The 20,621-nt window shown below is 42.1% G+C and overlaps 1 protein-coding gene across 1 annotated transcript in view; it reads left to right on the top strand.

Annotated features, from left to right (window-relative positions):
- Positions 1-20,329, top strand: part of LOC132876022 (carotenoid-cleaving dioxygenase, mitochondrial-like) — a 100,921-nt gene extending 80,592 nt beyond the window's left edge. The window contains exons 8-12 of the mRNA XM_060913228.1: positions 1,228-1,395; positions 1,495-1,632; positions 18,895-19,077; positions 19,460-19,570; positions 19,714-20,329. Of these exons, the coding sequence (XP_060769211.1) occupies positions 1,228-1,395; positions 1,495-1,632; positions 18,895-19,077; positions 19,460-19,570; positions 19,714-19,830 (717 nt within the window). The 3' untranslated portion in view covers positions 19,831-20,329. The remainder of the gene's footprint in view (positions 1-1,227; positions 1,396-1,494; positions 1,633-18,894; positions 19,078-19,459; positions 19,571-19,713) is intronic.
- The last annotated feature ends 292 nt before the right edge of the window (positions 20,330-20,621 follow it).

The raw sequence follows: 20,621 nt of genomic DNA on the forward strand, positions 1-20,621 counted from the left end.
AAGGAAGGCCTTCTCTGTGAATGATTTTGTATGGATGGCAGCATATTGCTCTGAATCATGTATATATCATTCAGCATTAATGATGTCTTCCCAGATGTACAAGCTACCCATGTCGTGTGCACTAATGCACTCTCCTACCATCACAGATGCTGGCTTTTGAACTGTGTACCGATAACAAGCTGGATGGTCCTTCTCCTCTTTAGCCTAGAGGACGTGGTGTCCATGATTTCTAAAAAGAATTTCTACTTTTTGATTTGTCAGACCTCGGGACAATTTTCCACTTCACCTTATTCCATCATAAAACAGCTTGGGCCCAGAGAACATGGTGGTGTTTCTGGATATTTTTTTTATATATGGTTTTAGCTTGCACTTGTGGATGCAGTAATGAACTGTTTTCACAGACAATGGTTTTCTGAAGTGGTCCTGAGCCCATATAGTGATTTCCACTACAGATATGTCTGCTTTTAATGCAGTGTCACCTGAGGGCCTGAAAAGCACAGGCATCTAATGTCAGTTTTCAGCCTTGTATCTTGCATACGGAGATTTCTCCAAATTCTCTGAATCTTTTAATGATATTATGTACCATGGATGAGGTGATCCCCAAATTCTTTGCAATTTTACACTGAGGAATGTTATTCTTTAATTGTTGCACTGTTTGCCCATGCAGTCTTTCACGGAGCAGTGAACCCCTCCCATGTTTACTTCTGAGAGACCCAGCCTCTCCAGGATGCTCTTTTTATACCCATTCATGTTACTGACCTGTTGCCAATTAACCAAATTAGGTTTTTTTTAGCACTGCACAATTTTTTTCAGTCTTTTGTTACCCCTGTCCCAACTTTTCTGAAACATGTTGCTGACATCAAATTCAAAATGAGCATATATTTTTCAAAAAGCAACATTTCTCAGTTTCAACATTTTGATAAGTTTTCTTTGTACTATTTTCAATGAAATATATAGTTTCCATGATTTGCAAGTCTTCACATTCTGTCTTTATTTATGTTTTACACAGTGTCCCAACTTTTTTGGAATTGGGGTTGTAGTATGCACAGTGTAGCATTAAGTCTGTTAAGGCTTACAGTGAGTAACAAATGTCTGTCTCCATTTACATGATAATTTGATACTGGTAACAAGTGCAGAATGCAGTATACATGACCATACCAGACACATTAATTTGTAAAGTCAAATTCCTGTAAGTCATTTACAGAAATTTCCCTGGTTTTGTAACAGGTGAGTCCAGTGCAGTACCATACCAAGGCTTTATCCACCTTCCACCAGATCAATGCATTTGAGGAGGATGGCTTCCTCATAGTGGATATGTGCTGCTCAGATGATGGCCAAGCCCTTAAAATATACTTTCTTCAGAACTTGCGCAAGTCAGGAGAAGCACTGGATGAGGTTAATAATACGGTCTTTTAATGCTGTTTTACCTTTATGTGCATTAGGGAAACATTTTTAATAGAGTATGAGTGCTATCTACTTTGTATTTTCCCTCAGGTGTACAACAGCTTACACAGGACATTTCCTCGCCGCTTTGTTCTGCCTTTGGTCATTACCAATGATACGCCACTGAACCAGAACCTCAACACATGGCCCAACAGCTCTGCTTCTGCAGTCTGCCTCAGCAAAGATAAGGTGGACTGCTGATAAAGCAGACTGTTCGCAGTCTTGCAAATCTTTCATGTCATTTGTAGAAATTATTTTCATTTTATAGAGACTATCGTATACAGTGTGTGTGTGTGTGTGTGTGTGTGTGTGTGTGTGTACACACACACATTGATTAGCCATAAAATCACTGACAGGTAAAGTGAATACATTTATGTTGTTGTAGTGGCAGCTGTTGAGGGGTGGGATATATTAGGCAGCAAAACAGCAGTCAGTTCTCGAAGTTGATGTGTTGTAAGCAGGAAAAATTGGCAAAAGTAAGGATCTGAGCGACTTTAACAAAGGCCAAATTGTGATGGTAAGATGACTGGGTCTGAGCATCTCTAAAATGGAACATCTTATGGGGTGTACCTGGTATGCAGTGGTTAGTACATAAAAATGTGGTCCAAGGAAGGACAACTGGTGACAGAGTCATGGGTGGCCAAGGCTCACCAATTTACATGGGGCACAAAGCCTAGCCCACACGGTCCAATCCCATGGAAGAACTATTATAGCACAAACTGCTGAAAAAGTTAATGCTGACATCTTTCTGTTTTAGCCAGCATTAACTTTTTCAACAGTGTGTGCTACAGTAGCTCTTCTGTCCTTCTTGGACCACTTTTGCTAGGTACTAACCACTGCATACTGGGAGCACCCCACAAGATGTGCCATTTTGGAGATGCTCAGACCCAGTCATCTAGCCATCACAATTTGGCCCTTGTCAAAGTTGTTTTTTTTCTCCCCCCCTCCTTTTTAGCAATATTACATAACATACGTGGGAACTATTCCATCCACTGAAATTAGTTATAGATAGGTGTCTGTAATAAGACCTTAGTGAAACTCCTCCTACTGCACAGTCCAAAAGAGTTCTATTGTAACTTAAGGGAAAGATTAATTTAGTTTCAAGCTTAGTGTGGCAGAAAGGCTGTGGTCGAGCATTGGCTGTGAATGGTGAGGAGTCAGGGCCAACCAGCAGGCAACGTGACGAGGTACACCTGTGTCTAATTACTGGCTATCTATTAATGTGTGTCTCTGTGTGTCTTGCAGATAGCCAGTAATGAGAGAGAGAGAGAGAGCTGTGTTCCATAACGCATAGTGTGTGTGTGTCTTAGTAATCGCACTGAATAATGAAAAAAATAAAATAAACACACCTGTTCAGTATCCCAAACCCCAGAGGTGCTGAAAACCTGGGACTGAGGAACAATGCCACCATGGAGTCCAGACCAGCCAGAGAGATCCTCCAAACCCTTATCAGCAACCACCAGAGCAAGCATCAGGTCCTCATTGAGCTGTCCATGGATCAGGAAAAGCACTTCCAGGCCCTGCTTGATGCCCATGCTGAGGACTGGCAGGTGAGCAGGAGCCTGGTCCCATCAGTGGGTACTCCTGCGGTCGTTCCTGTGGCCAACTTCCCCATCCAGCTGGTCAAGATAGGGCCACAGGATGACCCAGAGGCATTCGTGGAGCTGTTTGAGCATGTCGTTGGAGGCATGCTCTTGGCCAACCTCACAATGGACAGGCAGCCTATTGCTGCTCCTGTTGGGGGAGGTCCAGCTCATGGCTCAGCAGCTTTCGGTCACCAGCATGTTGGAGTACCTGGGCCTGAAGCGGGCTATACTGCAGTGGGTGGGCTGTGCACCGGAGGAATATCAGCACTTCTGTGGTCTGACGTACAGTGAGACTGGCTGCCTGTTCACCTTCTCCCAATGGTCCAAAGATGTTTGCTGATGGTGGTTGCTGACAAGTGAATGCGACGCTGAGGGCACTGTAGCTCAAGTGGCAGTGGAGCAGTTTATCGCCCAACTGCCAAGTAGAATGTTGGCATGGGTCCAGGGTCAGTATGTGGCATCCCTGGAGGAGGCAGGCCAGCTGGCAGAGGATCACCTGATGGTGGTTCTGGGATCAAGCACTCCTGCAGCTTCACCTCCTCACGCTCTCTCTCTCTCACTTTCACTTACTCCTTCTCCTTGCCCCTCCCCTACCCCAGTCCCACAGAAATGGGAACCAATTCCCTTGAAACCCACTCTCTGCACTCGTGTCTATCCTTATGTTTCTCCTCTCCCTCCTTCTTCTGTGTCTGTGCTGCCGTTAACCCCCACTCTCTCTCCACAGGTGGCCTCATCCATGGCTGCCAGAACCAGGGGCGAGCCCGGGCAGGTCTTTTGACGCGGCGGGAAGGCTGGTATTTCCCAGAATCAGCATTTCTGCAAAGAGGCGGGGTTACGGATTTGCATCCCTGATGCACTACAGGTTTCCCCTGATCAAGCATGAACGTTCTGAGTCTTTGTGAGCATTCAAGGGGGTTTGGAGCATTCTGGTTGTAATCAAACCTCCATGCATCAAAGCCTGATTCAATGCGGGGCACTGGGAAATGCACGATTAGTAAAGGTCAGGTGTGTGCATGGGGACATTCACAAATATCCACTAATGCCTGTTACTATTCAATTCTAAGGAGAAAAAAGCATAGTGTGGAGGTGGTGGTTAGCCTGAGCCTCACCCATCCACTTATCCTGGGAACAGATTTGCTGGGGTTTAAAAGCTTAACCCTCTGGGGTCAAGAGCTTCGCCGGCAAAGCTCAGCAGGTTTAGAATGAGTAGATCATGTATTTAGATAAAGATCTCTGTGAGTTTTTTTTTTTATCATACAAGCATGATAAACATATTGACAGAAACTTTATACTTTCCTATGTGCCCATTGCTACATATTATAGTTTTTAAATTACCTAAATTAAATGAAACATAAAACTTATCACCTTACTCAGTCACACTAGAGTTAGAGCTCTGAGAGCCCACTTAAGCATTCATAAAAAAAAACTATTCACATGGTAACGGCATGATAATCACTTTCACTCTTTCGGTTTTAATTGTTTTTTTTTTTTTCATTGTGGGAGCACCCACCAAAAACAGATTAAAATCTGTCAGGCATAGTTTAGGCTATTTGGAGTTAAAACTTGTTGCGTGATGGCACACGGATTTTATGCTCTTCGGATGATTCAGGACAGTGATTCAATTCAATCTTGAGAACTGCGACACTGATGATGAGGAGTGCCTTTTTTTAAAACTTCAACTGAATCCAGCTGAAGATCAAATCCAAAGTAACTGTAAATATTTCTTCTATTTATTATGAGCAGATCGGTTGATATGCATGCAGTGTAGTGCATACACAGGAAAAATGACTGAGCAGTTTTTCCAGAGTTAAAAGTATTTTCCTCAAAAGTAGTTAATTTTGCTCTATTTTGAGTTTAGAGAGTAAATTTTGGAGTTGGAGCGGGAGCAAAATTATAGAGTAATTGTGTAACAGAGTAAGCTGTGGCTCTGAACTGAGTAAAAGAGTACAAACGTTAATTTAAAAACACATTGAATAGAGTCAAATACCAAAATAAAGTCAAATACCAGATAAATGAAGCTGTTGTAAAAAGCAATTTTAGAACTGTGTTGGAATGTGTGAAAAAACGTGACCTTGCCTATTGTGACTTGACCTGATGGGATTAAGAGTTAATCTGATGGGATTAAGAGTTGGCAGTGGGAGGGGTTTTCAGTCTTCTCATTGAATGGATTGGAAAATTTTACCCTTCTCATTGAATACCCCTCTCACTGCCAACTCTTTATCCCAAAACAATAAGACATAAATTTTTTGATGGCCAGTTAATTGTCCAAATCAATGGAGCAGATTTAAGTTTGTGTGTTTGATACATTCCTAAGACTGAACAGAATCACCTCAAGTGACCAAAACAGTTTGTCAGAATAGGTAAGGTAATGTTTTTTCATACATTCCAACACAGTTCTAAAACTGCTTTTTACAACATCTTCATTTATTTGTTACTTTTTAAAGTATGGTCATGACATATATATATTATTGTAGCTGAACTTGTGCTAAATACAAAACAGTCATATGACTTTGAAAATACTGCTTAGATTTGTTGAAATCGACAACAAAATCAGAGCATGCCAAAATCATTAGAGTGCCAGAAAATACCCTCAGACCCCAAAGGGTTAATAAAACAGTTAGTAGTGGGTGGGTCCTGCAGTAGTACATGATGGGGAAATCCTTTTGCAACATTAGCTGGAGAGGCGGTCTCAGGACTGTCCATGTCAGCTTCATGTCATGATGACACAGAGATTGGGGAGGGCCCCACCACTCCTCTCTCTGGGGAATCCCTTTGGGTTCACGTGTCTGTTCCATTAGACAGAGGTGGAAAGAGTACTAAAATATTATACTCAAGTACAAGTACTGTTACTCTGATGAAATTTTACTTAAGTACAAGTAAAGTTACCAGACAAAAAATCTACTCAAGTAAAAGTAAAAAGTAGATCATTTAAAATGTACTTTGAGTAAAAGTAAAACATTACTTTTAACAATGGGTGTTTTCTGCCTCCATTGTGTTGTGCAAAAATGAAAAAGAAGAGGAAACAAGGATATATGTACATCTCAACCCAGATGTTTTATTTAAAGGAAGTGTATCAAATTGAATGCTTAGGATAATGCTGCATTAAAACTGAGACAAACAAAAAAGGTCAATACACACAGTCATGTCGTTTACATCGCCCTGACCACACACAAAGCATTGTACACGAAATATGAAAGTGAAATGTTGCACCGAAATCTCATAGCTTGCCTGTGTGCACTGTGTGTTATTGAACAATTCAATTCAAACATTATTTGTTTTGTTTAGTATTCCTTTCTAGCCTGTTGGATGTAGAATGGTAGGAGGACTGATCACATCAGGTTGGCGAGCTAACTTGCTTGCATGATTAGCCAACCAAATAACAGACTAGTTACCGTTATGTTACAGTACCAACAGGTTGCTACTTCAACATTAGCAATGCCATCCACTATTTTTGGAATATAACCAGCCTATTGTCGGTTTTACTATGGAAAGGAAACATTATGATCAGGGGCGCAGATGCGTTTTTTGAACTGGGGGGGACAAAAAACTGGGGGGGACAAAGCTGCCAGCAAACCAACCCCAACCCCGATATGCCTGTCAAACTTGTTGTGGGTAACCATAGCAACCAAGCTCGAGCTCGCAACCTGTGCAGTCTGCGCAGCTCAACCAACCGAATATCAGTCTTTGTTTTGTTTTATGTGAGTTGTTGCAACTATGTATACACTGCTGTGCACCTCAATAAACCAAATGGTAATTAGTCTTTTGATTTTTCCGTGAGGTTTGCCTTATGCAAAGAAAGACAGCATAGACGTTTTTTCCTCCCTATAAGTGGGGGGGGACTGAACGAGGTGAATTTAAATCTGGGTGGGACAAATCCCACCCGTCCCACCCTCTATCTGCGCCCGTGATTATGATGCCAATGACAATACTTACCTCAACATGCTTGCGCAGATTAGACGTCGAATTTTTGTATGCCGCAATGGTTGTCTTCTTGGGCACACATAATCTGCATTGCATAATGAAACTGTCACCCCTTTTCTCTACGAAGCTGAAGTGATCACGTATGTAGGGCCAGGGGTGCACTTCATTACTGGAAGAAATTGCGTTTTCTGCAGGGTCGTCCACCACAGGTTCCTCAGTCTCCTCCATGTCCGCAGGGGCGCTTTATCAACACCCGTGGCCCAGGGGCTAGGCCCCTCATAGGCTACCTGTCAACCCTACCTTTACCATTGGCCAGGAAAACACTCTTATTTTATTTGCAATACGTGTCAAGCATTTACAGTGTAAGTGCGTAATTAGCCTAGAAGCCTACGATAGGTTACGTTTGGCTCAGCGTAGCTGCACAAGGCCCACGCTCACATCGCTCAACACATCCGACCACAGAGGGAGAGAAGAACGCACGCATTATCATTACAGAGCCAGTTCTGATTATTACCACGGACAGGACAGTGATACTGCATAACTTTCATGCAGGGGCATGGCCAGAGATAACCACACAAGCCTGCGTGCGCTATAATGTAGACCTATGTGTTGTAAACATAAAACACACACACCTACAGACAAGTCCTTTTAAAAAATAAAATACATAAAAATAGCTTGGCAAGTCAAGATACTTGGCTCGGCGGCCACATGAAACGTAAACACCATGGACAGCGGCCAAACTCATAACTCTACAGACCGAAATACACGAAACCAAGTCCTACTAGGGTCTATTTTACCGATCTATGTTCAAGCATCATGCAAGTCTTCCTTCTCCTTGAATGAGACCATGCATTCAACTGCCTTTTTGACATGACTGCATCAAAATACCACTTGCAACAATATTTCACGCTAGGGCTGTGCCGATAGACGATGCCATCGTCCATCGACGATGGTGGTCATCCATCACGATGGAGAGCCACCATCGTGATACCACGCCCCCTCCTGTCATAATCATGCATATACGGTATCATCTGGGCCTATTTAACCTAAAAAGTTAGTTTTTTGTTAGTTTAGTTAGTTAGTTTTGTTTAATATATAAATATATAACATATTATAAATACATAATTATATAAATCATTATAAAGTAATATCCTATTACCGCTTGTTCACGTAGGCTATGGTGCAGGGACGTGCTAGTGAACATAACATGTGGTTACACAAATACAGTATGCTACTAATAATAAATTTTGACTTCATTTTTTAGCCTACACTATACTTTTAATGTAAAATTTGTCATGTTGTTCAAACAAATAGCCACTATTAACAGTCGGGAAATATTTCACCTTATCAAACGGCAGTGAAGCGCAGACTTCGGCAGAAGTCAAATAACTTTAATCTGGTAAATAGGCCTACTTTCAGGGGCGGCACGGTGGTGTAGTGGTTAGCGCTGTCGCCTCACAGCAAGAAGGTCCTGGGTTCGAGCCCCGGGGCCGGCGAGGGCCTTTCTGTGTGGAGTTTGCATGTTCTCCCCGTGTCCGCGTGGGTTTCCTCCGGGTGCTCCGGTTTCCCCCACAGTCCAAAGACATGCAGGTTAGGTTAACTGGTGACTCTAAATTGACTGTAGGTGTGAATGTGAGTGTGAATGGTTGTCTGTGTCTATGTGTCAGCCCTGTGATGACCTGGCGACTTGTCCAGGGTGTACCCCGCCTTTCGCCCGTAGTCAGCTGGGATAGGCTCCAGCTTGCCTGCGACCCTGTAGAAGGATAAAGCGGCTAGAGATAATGAGAATGATACGAGGCCTACTTTCAGACACAAAATGGTCCACTCTAAGCCATAATGTCAAACCAAATGGAAGAATGAAGGTGATTCTGACAAATGTAAAGACAGTAAAAAAAAAAAAACAATATTAAATCATGATTTTAAAAGCTGGTGCAATAATTCAAACACTAATAAATTGGAAAAATTAGCGCGTTCAAGTGCGCACTAAAGGCCGAAATGCATCTTCATTTGACATGGTGTAAATAAACAATGAGTAATAGCTTAAGTGTAGTTTCTTCTCATAGTTTGAATACTAGTCTTTCATTGTTAGAGCAGATTAATATCTTACCGTGATCAGTGAGTGCTCGGGGAGGTTCATTTCCACCTGCGCTTTGCGCAGCTCATTTCTCCGAAGCCAGCTGTGCGCAAACGCAGTGTTGACTGCTCGGCAAACTCCAAACGCTCGGTCTGTACTGGCCCTCTGTTGCGCAAGCGAGTTGATTATGGCCAGGTTCAAATTGTGCCCCAAACAACTTAACCACGGCCATTTCAATTACCTGATGGCTGTGACAATATTCGCCCCGTTGTTATACAGGCGATCTTTTTCTCCTCTATTTTCCATTCGGCAAGTGTCTCGCGCAATGCGTCTTCTAAATTGTCCGCTGAATGTGTCTCTGGCATGAAACTCGTCTGCAGGCATTTGGACTGCATTGCCCACTCTCGGTCCACATAATGTACGGTAGCTGACATATAGGGCATCATGTTGCAGCTGGACCACATATCCGTTATCAAGGCCAAATATTCCACATCACCTAGCGCTTTTTTTTCTTAACGTGCCAAAGCCTCGGATGAGTATCTAATACTTTTAATAATAATAATAATAATAATAATAATAATATATTTAATAATGTGGTATTAAAATCCCCCCGGCCCACGATATGATCGTCCATCACGATGTTTGCACTGTAAACATCGTCGATGCCAATTAAGGGGACATCGCACAGCCCTATTTCACGCACTCCATCAAGAAAAAAGTTAAACATGATGAACACAGGCATACTGTTTTGAGCATACGATTTTTTAAAAAGAAACTAGCTACATCAAAGTCCTTCAATAAACCCATCCTTTAGCGCAAATGAGCTTAACCTAGTTCAAAGCATGACGCTAGCAGTAGCTGCATAAGGCAAAATCATGTGGGCCTTTCGTCAACAACAAGCCACAGCGGGCAAACATTAATAATCAAGCGTCCTTACCTTAAAACGTTGTCTTGACCACAGAACTTCTCAAGTATTTCACTTAAATCCACACGGGTTAACAACACACCCAACACAGCTAGCGAGAAATGTGGATCTGCGCTAGCTTTGTATTGCTATTCCCCTCAGTATGCTTACTCTGCCTGCTGCCCGAACTGTGACAATTATAGGCTACAATCTTTTCATCAATTTCTTCAGTAGATGCCGTTTTAGACATTTTATTATCCCCATCGAAATATGCTATTGTACTAACAGGATTATAACTCAAATCACACGACACGTATTCAAATCACAACTGATTTATTTTACTGTTGGACAGATCATAGCATATCTAGCCTAGCTGCACATAGTCTAGCTGCTGGTAGGCTGATAACTGATAAGTAGCTGATATTCTGAACAGATTGGTGATCCTTACCTTAAAAAAGTCTGTGACTTTAGGCAACGATTCTATCATTACCTGCATCTCTCTTTTTTTTCCCTTTTATGCGCCCCGCTAACATGTGAACGCTTCATCTTTCAAAGCCTCTAAATTTGTGTCTCAGTAGTCTGCAGTCTTTGGCGCGCTTTCGTGCGTGACGTTACATTTTGTTCCATTTTATTCTGGTACAGTTGTGGGTGTTCGTTTCGCGAACCACATCCACCATGTCTCTTACAGCAGGCTACTGTGCGCTCATTTATTTCTAACCTTATTTCTATCCGTACATTAATGTAGGCCCACAATTCCGACAGTTTATTATTTTATTAATATTACAAGGCCCCTGATTGGCTGTGGCCCAGGGGCATGAGCCCCCCGAAGCCCCCCCCCCCAAAGCGCCGGTGCATGTCCGCCATCGTCTGTGTGAGACTCGCGCGTGCGACAACTGTCCTTCCCGTGATTCATTTCCAGAACGCATTTCCCCTTCTCCGTTTTAGCCTTTTTTAATTTAATTTTTTTTTTACTCAGTAACGGTTGTGATGTAAAATGTACCGAAGTACACTACTTAAAAGAAAACATGCTTAAGTAAAAGTAAAAGTACACTCTTTAAAAATTACTTGAAAAAGTATAAGTACACAAAAAAGCTACTCAAGTACAGTAACGCGAGTAATGTAATTCGTTACTTTCCACCTCTGCCATTAGACACATGACGAATCTCTGAGGCATGCTTTTGACTAAGTGAGAACAATTAATGGCCAAACCCTCCAGCCTAATATTGTGCTTTCCTTTCTGTATTTTTGTATTATTAAGGATGGGCTGTATCTAGTGATGCAGGACATTCAAACTAAGGAAGAGACGACACAGTTGTTGGTTCCAAAGAGCCATAGCGAACTTTTATTCCATGCGGCTCATCATAGTCTTATGGCTAGGCACTTGGGTCAGAATAAAACATTAAATCATCTCCTGGCTCATTTCTCTTGGCCAGGGATTTGTGCCAATGTCCACAGGTGGTGTGTGGCTTGTCATGAATGCCAGCTGGTAAACCCAGCAGCCATGCCAAAAGTGCCATTGTGCCCATTACTGTAAATTGAGATCCCCTTCAAAAGAATTGGCATGACTCTTGTCGGGCCATTAGATCAATCTGCATGTGGGTAACGCTTTGTGTTAGTCATTGTAGATTATGCAACGTGATACCTGGAGGCAGTGCCACTTCACAATATCTCTGTACGTAGTGTTGTGGAGGCACTCTTCGCGTTATCTCCTGAGTCAGGATTCCAAAAGAAACCCTGACTAATCAAAGCACTATGTTTATGTCGCACACATTACACGAATTGTACAAATTATTGGGGATTAAATCTATTTGTGCAAGTGTTTATCATTCACAAATGGACAGACTGGTTGAACGATTTAACCAAATGCTTAAAAAACATGATTTGTCAGTTCATTCATGGGGACACTAAAAACTGGGATAGGTGGGTTGACCCTCTGTTGTTTGCAGTGCACGAGGTCCTGCAAGCCTCCACTGGGTTTTCCCTATTTTGATTATTGTATGGATGCAAGCTCTGGGGTGTCTTAAACATTATTACAAAGAATGGGGAGGCAAGGCCTTCTCAAAACAAAAATGAAATTCAGTATGTTCTTGACCTAAGACCAAAACTCCATGCACTGAGTCACATAACCCAGGTGAATTTGCTACAGGCGCAAGAATGTCAATCCCGCCTGTACAACAGAGGGACATGGCTAAGGGAATTTGCACTGGGAGATTAAGTGCTCACTTTACTGCCCACCTCAAGCTCAAAATTACTCGCCAAGTGGCAGTTGCCCTTTGAGGTCACATGGCAAATTGGGGAAGTTGACTATGAGGTCAAATGCCCAGACTGAGGTGGCACTTGGCAAATTTACTACCTCAATCTCCTAAAACCATGGAGAGAGGAGGTTCCTGTGGCTCTGACAATGGTAGTTCTGGAGAGGGTGGAGCTGGGACCAGAAGCAAGTCCAAAAATGCAGCCCAATTCACCCCGGTCCCCTGGGGAGACCACCTTTCACTGTCCCAGAGAGCACAGGTTATCAGGTTGCAGGAGTTCTGTGATGCGTTCTCACCCCTCCCTGGTTGCACTGACCTCATAGAACACCACATCAAAACTCCCCAAGGGGGGGTGGTGTGCAGCTGCCTGTATCAACTCCCTGAGTACAAGAAAAATGTGGTTTGTGAAGAACTCTAGGCTATGCTTGAGTTGGGAGTAAATGAAGAGTCACACAGCGACTGGAGCAGCCCAGTGATCTTGGTTCCCAAGACCGATGGGTCAGTCCGGTTCTGTGTGGACTATAGGAAAGTCAATGTGGTGTCTAAATTTGATGTATCTCCAATACCTCACATTGATGAACTGCTTGATCAGTTAGGCACTTTTATTCAACACTGGATTTAACAAAGGGATATTGGCAAATCCCCTTGACTCCGTTATCCCATGAGAAAATGGTCATTTCCACTCCGTTTGGTTTACACCAATTTGTTACCCTTCCTTTTGGGTTGTTTGGGGCCCCAGTGACATTTCAGCATCTCATGGACTGAATTCTCTGTCCCCACAATGCATATGCTGTGGCCTATTTTGATGACAATCATTTACAGTACTGCTGGGCTCACAGCAAACCTGAAAAAGTGTGCAATTGGATGGGTGGAAGTATGGTATCTGGGCTTCCACTTGGGTCATGGGCAGGTGCTTCCCCAAATTGATAAGAGTGCAGTGATTGTGGCCTGCCCAAGGCCTAAGACCAAAAACAAGGTGAGGCAGCTCCTGGGGCTGGCTTGCTATTATAGGCAGTTTGTACCTAACTTTTTGGATGTCACCAGCCCACTGACTAACCTCACTAAAAAGCGGGCACTAGATCTGGTCCATTGGACTGAGCCATGCAAATGGGCTTTTGCTCAGGTAAAAGGGCTGGGGGCCATTTTGTTCTAGGTGGTGGAGGGGGAGGAGCATCTGGTGCTTTACATCAGCTGCAAACTCTCCATGTGAGAGTCAAAGTACAACACCATCTCAGAAAAGTGTCTGGCCATCAAGTGGGTGGTCCTCACTCTCTGGTACTATCTACTAGGTCACCCATTCACCCTCTGTTCCAACCATGACCCACTCCAGTGGCTCCACTGCATGAAGGATGCCAATGCACGAATCACTCATTGGTATCTGACTCGTCAGCCTTTTAAATTTAAGGTGGTCCACAGGCCGGGTGCACAGATGGTGGTAGCGGATTACCTCTCCTGCTGGGGGGGAGGAGTCAGCTGCAGGCCAGATGGCTCCCTGGCCTGAGTCGAGTGGTGGGGGTATGTGGCAGCAGGGGCGTGGTCGAGCGTCGGCTGTAAATGGCGAAGAAGTAAGTTGAACCAGCAGGTAACCTGTGATGAGGTGTAGCTGTGTCAAATTACTGGCTGTCTATTAACCTGTGTCTCTGTGTGTCTTTCAGACAGCTAGGAATGAGAGAGAGAGAGCTGTGTCAACCTGTTGTTTGTTTGTTTGTGTGTGTGTGTCATTATAAGTCACTAAAAAGTGTAGAAATAAAGAGCACTCACCTGTTCTGAAGCCTGCTTCCAGGTCCTCTATTGCAGTACAGATGCAGTGGCTTACAGCTCTCCTTTTCAGTGCTTTTGGTTAATGGGTATGAATGCAGTTTTGCTGTGCACATGTGTGTTTTTGTTTGTTGATACTACTAATAGTCAACAGGATCTCCTGATGATAGGACTGTGGAGAAAACAAACTGTTACTTCAGAATTTCTCAGTTTCCATGACATACTGGAGGAAATAGCCAGGACGCCAGGCTCTCTGTGGATTATTGTCCACACAAACAGATAATGGAGGTGGTGGAGAGACAGGAGGCAGAAGCGGGGCTGCCGAGCTGGCGCACTTACAAGGCTAAAGAGGCGCTGATGCAAACTACCACTCCCAGCATTTTTCTCTCCAATGCCAGATCCATCAGCAACAGAATGAATGAACTGAGGTTACAGATTGCAATGGAGAAATACATCCAGGACTGTTGCATTCTGTTAATCACGGAGATTTGGCTTCAGGCATGCATACCGGATACAGCTATCGAGCTAGAAGGCTGCACAACACATTGCCATGACAGAAACAGAGACTCTAAGAGAAAAGATGGGGGTTATGCATCTAGGTTAACAATAATTGATACACTAACACCAAGCCAATCAACAGCCATTTTTCCCAGACCTGGAGTATTTGACTGTTAAATGCAGACCCATCTACCTCCCTCATGAGTTTACTGTGGTTTTGGTTACTGCTGTGTATATTCCACCTGACACTAATGCTAATCAGCTCTTGACCATTTACACCACAGTTGCTACATGCCCCAATACACAATCCTCCTTGGTCTTATTTTCTTACAAGTTATGACACCGAAAAATCCCCAAAGCTGTAATTCATGAATGGTCCACTCCACATATAATCTGTCAATTTTTGTTTGATCACAAAACAATTAGGGTTTCCCAAATTTCCAGCCTCTCACCCACATTGGACTCACACCAGTTTGCATACAGAGCTAACAGATCTACAGAAGACACCATTGTCACAGCTCTCCACACAGTACTGACCCATCTGGAACATCAGGGGAGCTATGCAAAGCTGCACTTCATAGACTTTACCTCTGCCTTCAACACGATCATCACAAGCAGACTGGTCAACAAACAATGTGAGACTTGGGACTGTCACACACTATCTGTTACTTCATTTTATATTTCATTGGTTTTTGGTTAAAAATGAATGCCATGTGACGTCATTGAATGGATTTAGCAACTACTAATGCTTATATCGAGGATGTCCATTGCAAAGATGCTCTTAGCAAAGTTGCTCTCAAGACTCCTTTTTATGAGTGAGTTTGGGAAAATCACGTACAGAGACAATGTTTGTTGCTTAAGAGCATCTTTAAACTCTCTCTTTAGCCCTAAAGTGCAATGTTCTCGGGAAACCCATCTGTGACCTGTACTGAAAAGCTCCTTTCACATACAAAATCCTTTACTGTATGAGGTTAAAACAATTTGGAAAAGATAAAAAAAAAGTTTCATTCCTACTCAGTCTTCCATAACAGAAAAGCAATGGATATTGTGCATTCCCACCTGACTGTATATAATGGAAAGCATGGAAGCCATGCATACAGAGCCATGCAGAGAACGGATATGACGTATAATTCACGAGGCAGCAAGTCCATTGTTTTGAAAAGCCCAAGCTGATACATTAACTACAGTGGTGCTTGAAAGTTTGTGAACCCTTTAGAATTTTCTATATTTCTGCATAAATATGACCTAAAACATCATCAGATTTTCACACAAGTCCTAAAAGTAGATAAAGAGAACCCAGTTAAACAAATTAGACAAAAATATTATACTTGGTCATTTATTTATTGAGGAAAATGATCCAATATTACATATCTGTGAGTGGCAAAAGTATGTGAACCTCTAGGATTAGCAGTTAATTTGAAGGTGAAATTAGAGTCAGGTGTTTTCAATCAATGGGATGACAATCAGGTGTGAGTGGGCACCCTGTTTTATTTAAAGAGCAGGGATCTATCAAAGTCTGATCTTCACAACACATGTTTGTGGAAGTGTATCATGGCACGAACAAAGGAGATTTCTGAGGACCTCAGGAAAAGCATTGTTGATGCTCATCAGGCTGGAAAAGGTTACAAAACCATCTCTAAAGAGTTTGGACTCCTCCAATCCACAGTCAGACAGATTGTGTACAAATGGAGGAAATTCAAGACCATTGTTACCCTCCCCAGCAGTGGTCGACCAACAAAGATCACTCCAAGAGCAAGGTGTGTAATAGTCGGCGAGGTCACAAAGGACCCCAGGGTAATTTCTAAGCAACTGAAGGCCTCTCTCACATTGGCTAATGTTAATGTTCATGAGTCCACCATCAGGAGAACACGGAACAACAATGGTGTGCATGTCAGGGTTGCAAGGAGAAAGCCACTGCTCTCCAAAAAACTTGCTGCTTGTCTGCAGTTTGCTGAAGATCACATGGACAAGCCAGAAGGCTATTGGAAAAATGTTTTGTGGACGGCTGAGCCCAAAATAGAACAATTTGGTTTAAATGAGAAGCGTTAAGTTTGGAGAAAAGAAAACACTGCATTCCAGCATAACAACCTTATCCCATCTGTGAAACATGGTGGTGGTAGTATCGTGTTTTGGGCCTGTTTTGCTGCATCTGGGCCAGGACGGCTTGCCATCATTGATGGAGCAATGAATTCTGAATTATACCAGCGAATTCTAAAGGAAAATGTCAGGACATCTGTCCATGAACTGAATCTCAAGAGAAGGTGGGTCATGCAGCAAGACAACGACCCTAAGCACACAAGTCGTTCTACCAAAGAATGGTTAAAGAAGAATAAAGTTAATGTTCTGGAATGGCCAAGTCAAAGTCCTGACCTTAATCCAATGGAAATGTTGTGGAAGGACCTGAAGCGAGCAGTTCATGTGAGGAAACCCACCAACATCCCAGAGTTGAAGCTGTTCTGTACGGAGGAACAGGCTAAAATTCCTCCAAGCCGGTGTGCAGGACTGATCAACAGATACCGGAAACGTTTAGTTGCAGTTATTGCTGCACAAGGGGGTCACACCAGATACTGAAAGCAAAGGTTCACATACTTTTGCCACTCACAGATATGTAATATTGGACCATTTTCCTCAATAAATAAATGACCAAGTATAATATTTTTGTCTCATTTGTTTAACTGGGTTCTCTTTATCTACTTTTAGGACTTGTGTGAAAGTCTGATGATGTTTTGGGTCATATTTTTGCAGAAATATAGAAAATTCTAAAGGGTTCACAAACTTTTAAGCACCACTGTAGTTAGCAACCTGGCATGAGTTGAGCTGCATCATGTCTCTATTGAGAGTTATCTTCTTGTTTCTGAACATTTGTTCAAGCAAAGGCTGTTTATAAAATTTTTGCTTATACAGTGTGACTGCCATATTCGCTGACTTGCTCAAGCATACAAGCATGACCCCTTGCACTACACACCTTGCTTATAGACAGCATTAATAATGGACACCTGCTTTCACTTTCACTTATTACTCACCTTATGGCTTCTGTTATGTTGTATTGTGCTTGTCCTTATTTTCCTTGCCATTGCTCATTGTGTTCCCCACTTGTACTGTCATGTTTTCATGACTGATATTTTTTGTTGCTTTGACTATCCTGTGTAAATAAAAGGTTTCTGCACTTGCATCTGTCTCCGTGCCTCAACCATGATAAAAATATTCAGTGAAAAATGTTAGAATCCCATTCATTTGGTATCATAGGTATGTATGCACTAACCCCATTACCAGAAAAGTTGGGATCTTTTCCAAAATGCAATAAAAACAAAAATCTGTGATTTGTTAATTCATGTGAACCTTTATTTAACTGACAAAAGTAAAAAGAAAAGGTTTTCAGTAGTTTTACTGAAATGGGGCTAGTACATGAAAAAAACAAGCTTTATACTGTATATGGTTCGCTCCTATCCATGGTTTTGGCTATCCATGTTAGATCTTGGAATATATCTACCCACTGTATCTGCTGATGTTTTCTTTGCTTGTTGTTTTGTGTTTGCCGCCAGTTGCTTTACATTGAGGCAGTATGAGAAATGCCATTGCAATATCACTACATCATCATTTATGCCACCACCAACGTCATGACCAGTCCCAAAATGTAAATCTGATGGTTTCAATTCCAATTGGAGCTGGAACAAATTGTAATTTCCGTAAATGTTACTCGGTTGCTAGTGGGTAGACTAACCTTTTGATTTTGCCTTTTTGTTCCCATTCCCGCAGGACATCATTACTGCATAATAATGGAAAATACATGGTTTTCACGGTGAGTGGGAATGAGGTAAAAGTCTGTGGTGTACAGGGAGAAGAGGAAAGGGGGAAAGCACGGTTCCCTGTGGTGCTCTAGTGCTGCTCAGCAGGCACTTAAACAGGCAGGTTCCCAGCCACACAAACTGGGGTCTGTTTCACTGGTAGTCTATGGCCCAGGAGATAGTAAATGTGTCCACCTACATTATTCTCATATTCTTTCTCAGCAGGAGAGGTTTGATGGTGTGAACTGCACTTGACAAATCAAAGAAAGTGATTCTCACTGTGCTGTTGTAGTCCAGATGGAAGTAGATCTTTTGTAGTAGATCTATGACTGCATTGTCTGTGCTTACCTGTGGCTGGTAGGCAAACTGTAGGACATCCAGAAAAGAGCTGACTTGAGGTTTGAGATTTCTCTGTGGCTCTTTGTTACAAACAACTGGCTGGGGTTCTCTTTAGTCTCCTCACTGACATTACTGTGGGTCATAAACACTCACTGCAACACAAACAGCCTACAAGTGCATTTCATTATTAATCACAACAAGGTGTAGCAACTCACTCATTATCACTCCTTTTCTGTGTCTCCCATTCACAGCTGATGATTGGTCATTGCCCACAAATCTCTTTAAAGATATTTATGATTTTATAATGTTGTTGCAACTCTCCATTACTTACCAGGTGTTCTGCATGTCTGAAGATCTGCATGATGATGAACTGCTGGATTATGGGGGACTGGAGCTCCCTCACATTCACTATAACAGGTGCAACACCAAACCATACCGCTATTTCTATGGCTGCGGCTTTGGCCACCTGGTGGGAGACTCACTGATCAAGATGGACCTTGAAAGTAAAAAGCTCAAGGTAAGCTCATACCAGTTATGCAATTCAGAACTTTTCAGACATTAATTTTGATGTTACAGGGACGAAATATCAAAATTGAATCCGTTGTAATTAGGGTTGAGACTATGGTCATAGTATAAGATATTTTATAGTTATTAAAGATTTTTGAGACTATATAGAAAATGTCACAAAAACATTTTATTTACATGCAGTTGATTTATTAATACATTGCAAGGTTTCTATAACAGCAGACATTTTACAACACAAATATGCTATTCTTTGTATTGAACCGACTTGGTATTGAATTATGCAAATTACATTAGTTTGTGTAGTTATGAATCTTTTAATGGAGTTTCATCCCAGTTGTAACTGTGCATCTGTCTGTGCTTGTGTTCAATGTAAGGCATGGTATCAGCCAGGCTTCTATCCATCTGAGCCTGTGTTTGTCCCCTCACCTAATGCAGAGGAAGAGGATGATGGAGCCATCCTCTCTGTGGTCCTCACACCCACTGAGGTATGCCAGTGTGGAAGTGCTCATTAGTTTCCTAATTGTCAAATTATAGATGTGTTCAGCTAATCTTCTATCAAAGTTTTTACAGTTCATTATCATTATTGAGTGTATTTTCTGAAAGTGGCTATTTTTTGTGTTGGGTTTAGGATAAAGGTACATTCCTGCTGGTTCTGGATGCTAAGACGTTTGAGGAACTAGGAAGAGCTGAAGTGCCTGTTAACATTCCATATGGTTTCCATGGAATCTTTAACTCCTCAGTGTAGAACAAATCTCATTATGTTCTCACAATGTATTGGCGCAACTCTGGCCAAGCTTATAGGTCACTTCACTTAAAAGACTTTTATTTTATTTTATTTTTGGCTACTGGCTAGCATGGCTTGAGTCCACAATTCTGACCGGGCCACATCAGCAATTTTGTCAGCCTTTAAAGGACCATAAAGTTATGCTATTCATTTTTTGATAATAATAATAATAATAGTAGTAGTAGTAGCAGCAGTATTACCTATTTGATGAATTAATATCAATAACATAGGCTCTAAAACTACCTGGAAAAGGTCAAACAAACTATTCAACTGTATAACATTGATTTGCACAGTGGCCACACTCTGATGACATTCATAAAAGTTCTTTGAAGTTAACATTATGATTCCATATGTAACCACCTAAATATCAAATTAAAAAAAAAAAGAATTTATGTTTGCATATTCAATGTTATTTAATTGTAATCAGTTTTAGTAAAACTGCCATACATATTTTGGTTGCCTGTACATTGAATGATTAAAAAAATGCATACCATCACCACTTGCTGTGTGGCATCCACATAAAATCAAGCTTGTGAGACTTTGCAGCTGAATTTTACAGACCACACTGTAATTTTGTTTTTAGAATACATATCACCAAAAGTATGTGGACACCTGACCATCACACTCATATGTGTTGAGGAACATCCCATTCCAGATTTAGTCCCCCTTTCCTTTTGTAACAGCCTTCACTCTTCTGGGGAGGTTTCTACTACATTTTGGAATATAGTTGTGGGGTTTTTTGCTCATTCAGC

This window comes from Neoarius graeffei, chromosome 28, assembly GCF_027579695.1.
Source record: "Neoarius graeffei isolate fNeoGra1 chromosome 28, fNeoGra1.pri, whole genome shotgun sequence".
Lineage (NCBI taxonomy): Eukaryota > Metazoa > Chordata > Actinopteri > Siluriformes > Ariidae > Neoarius > Neoarius graeffei.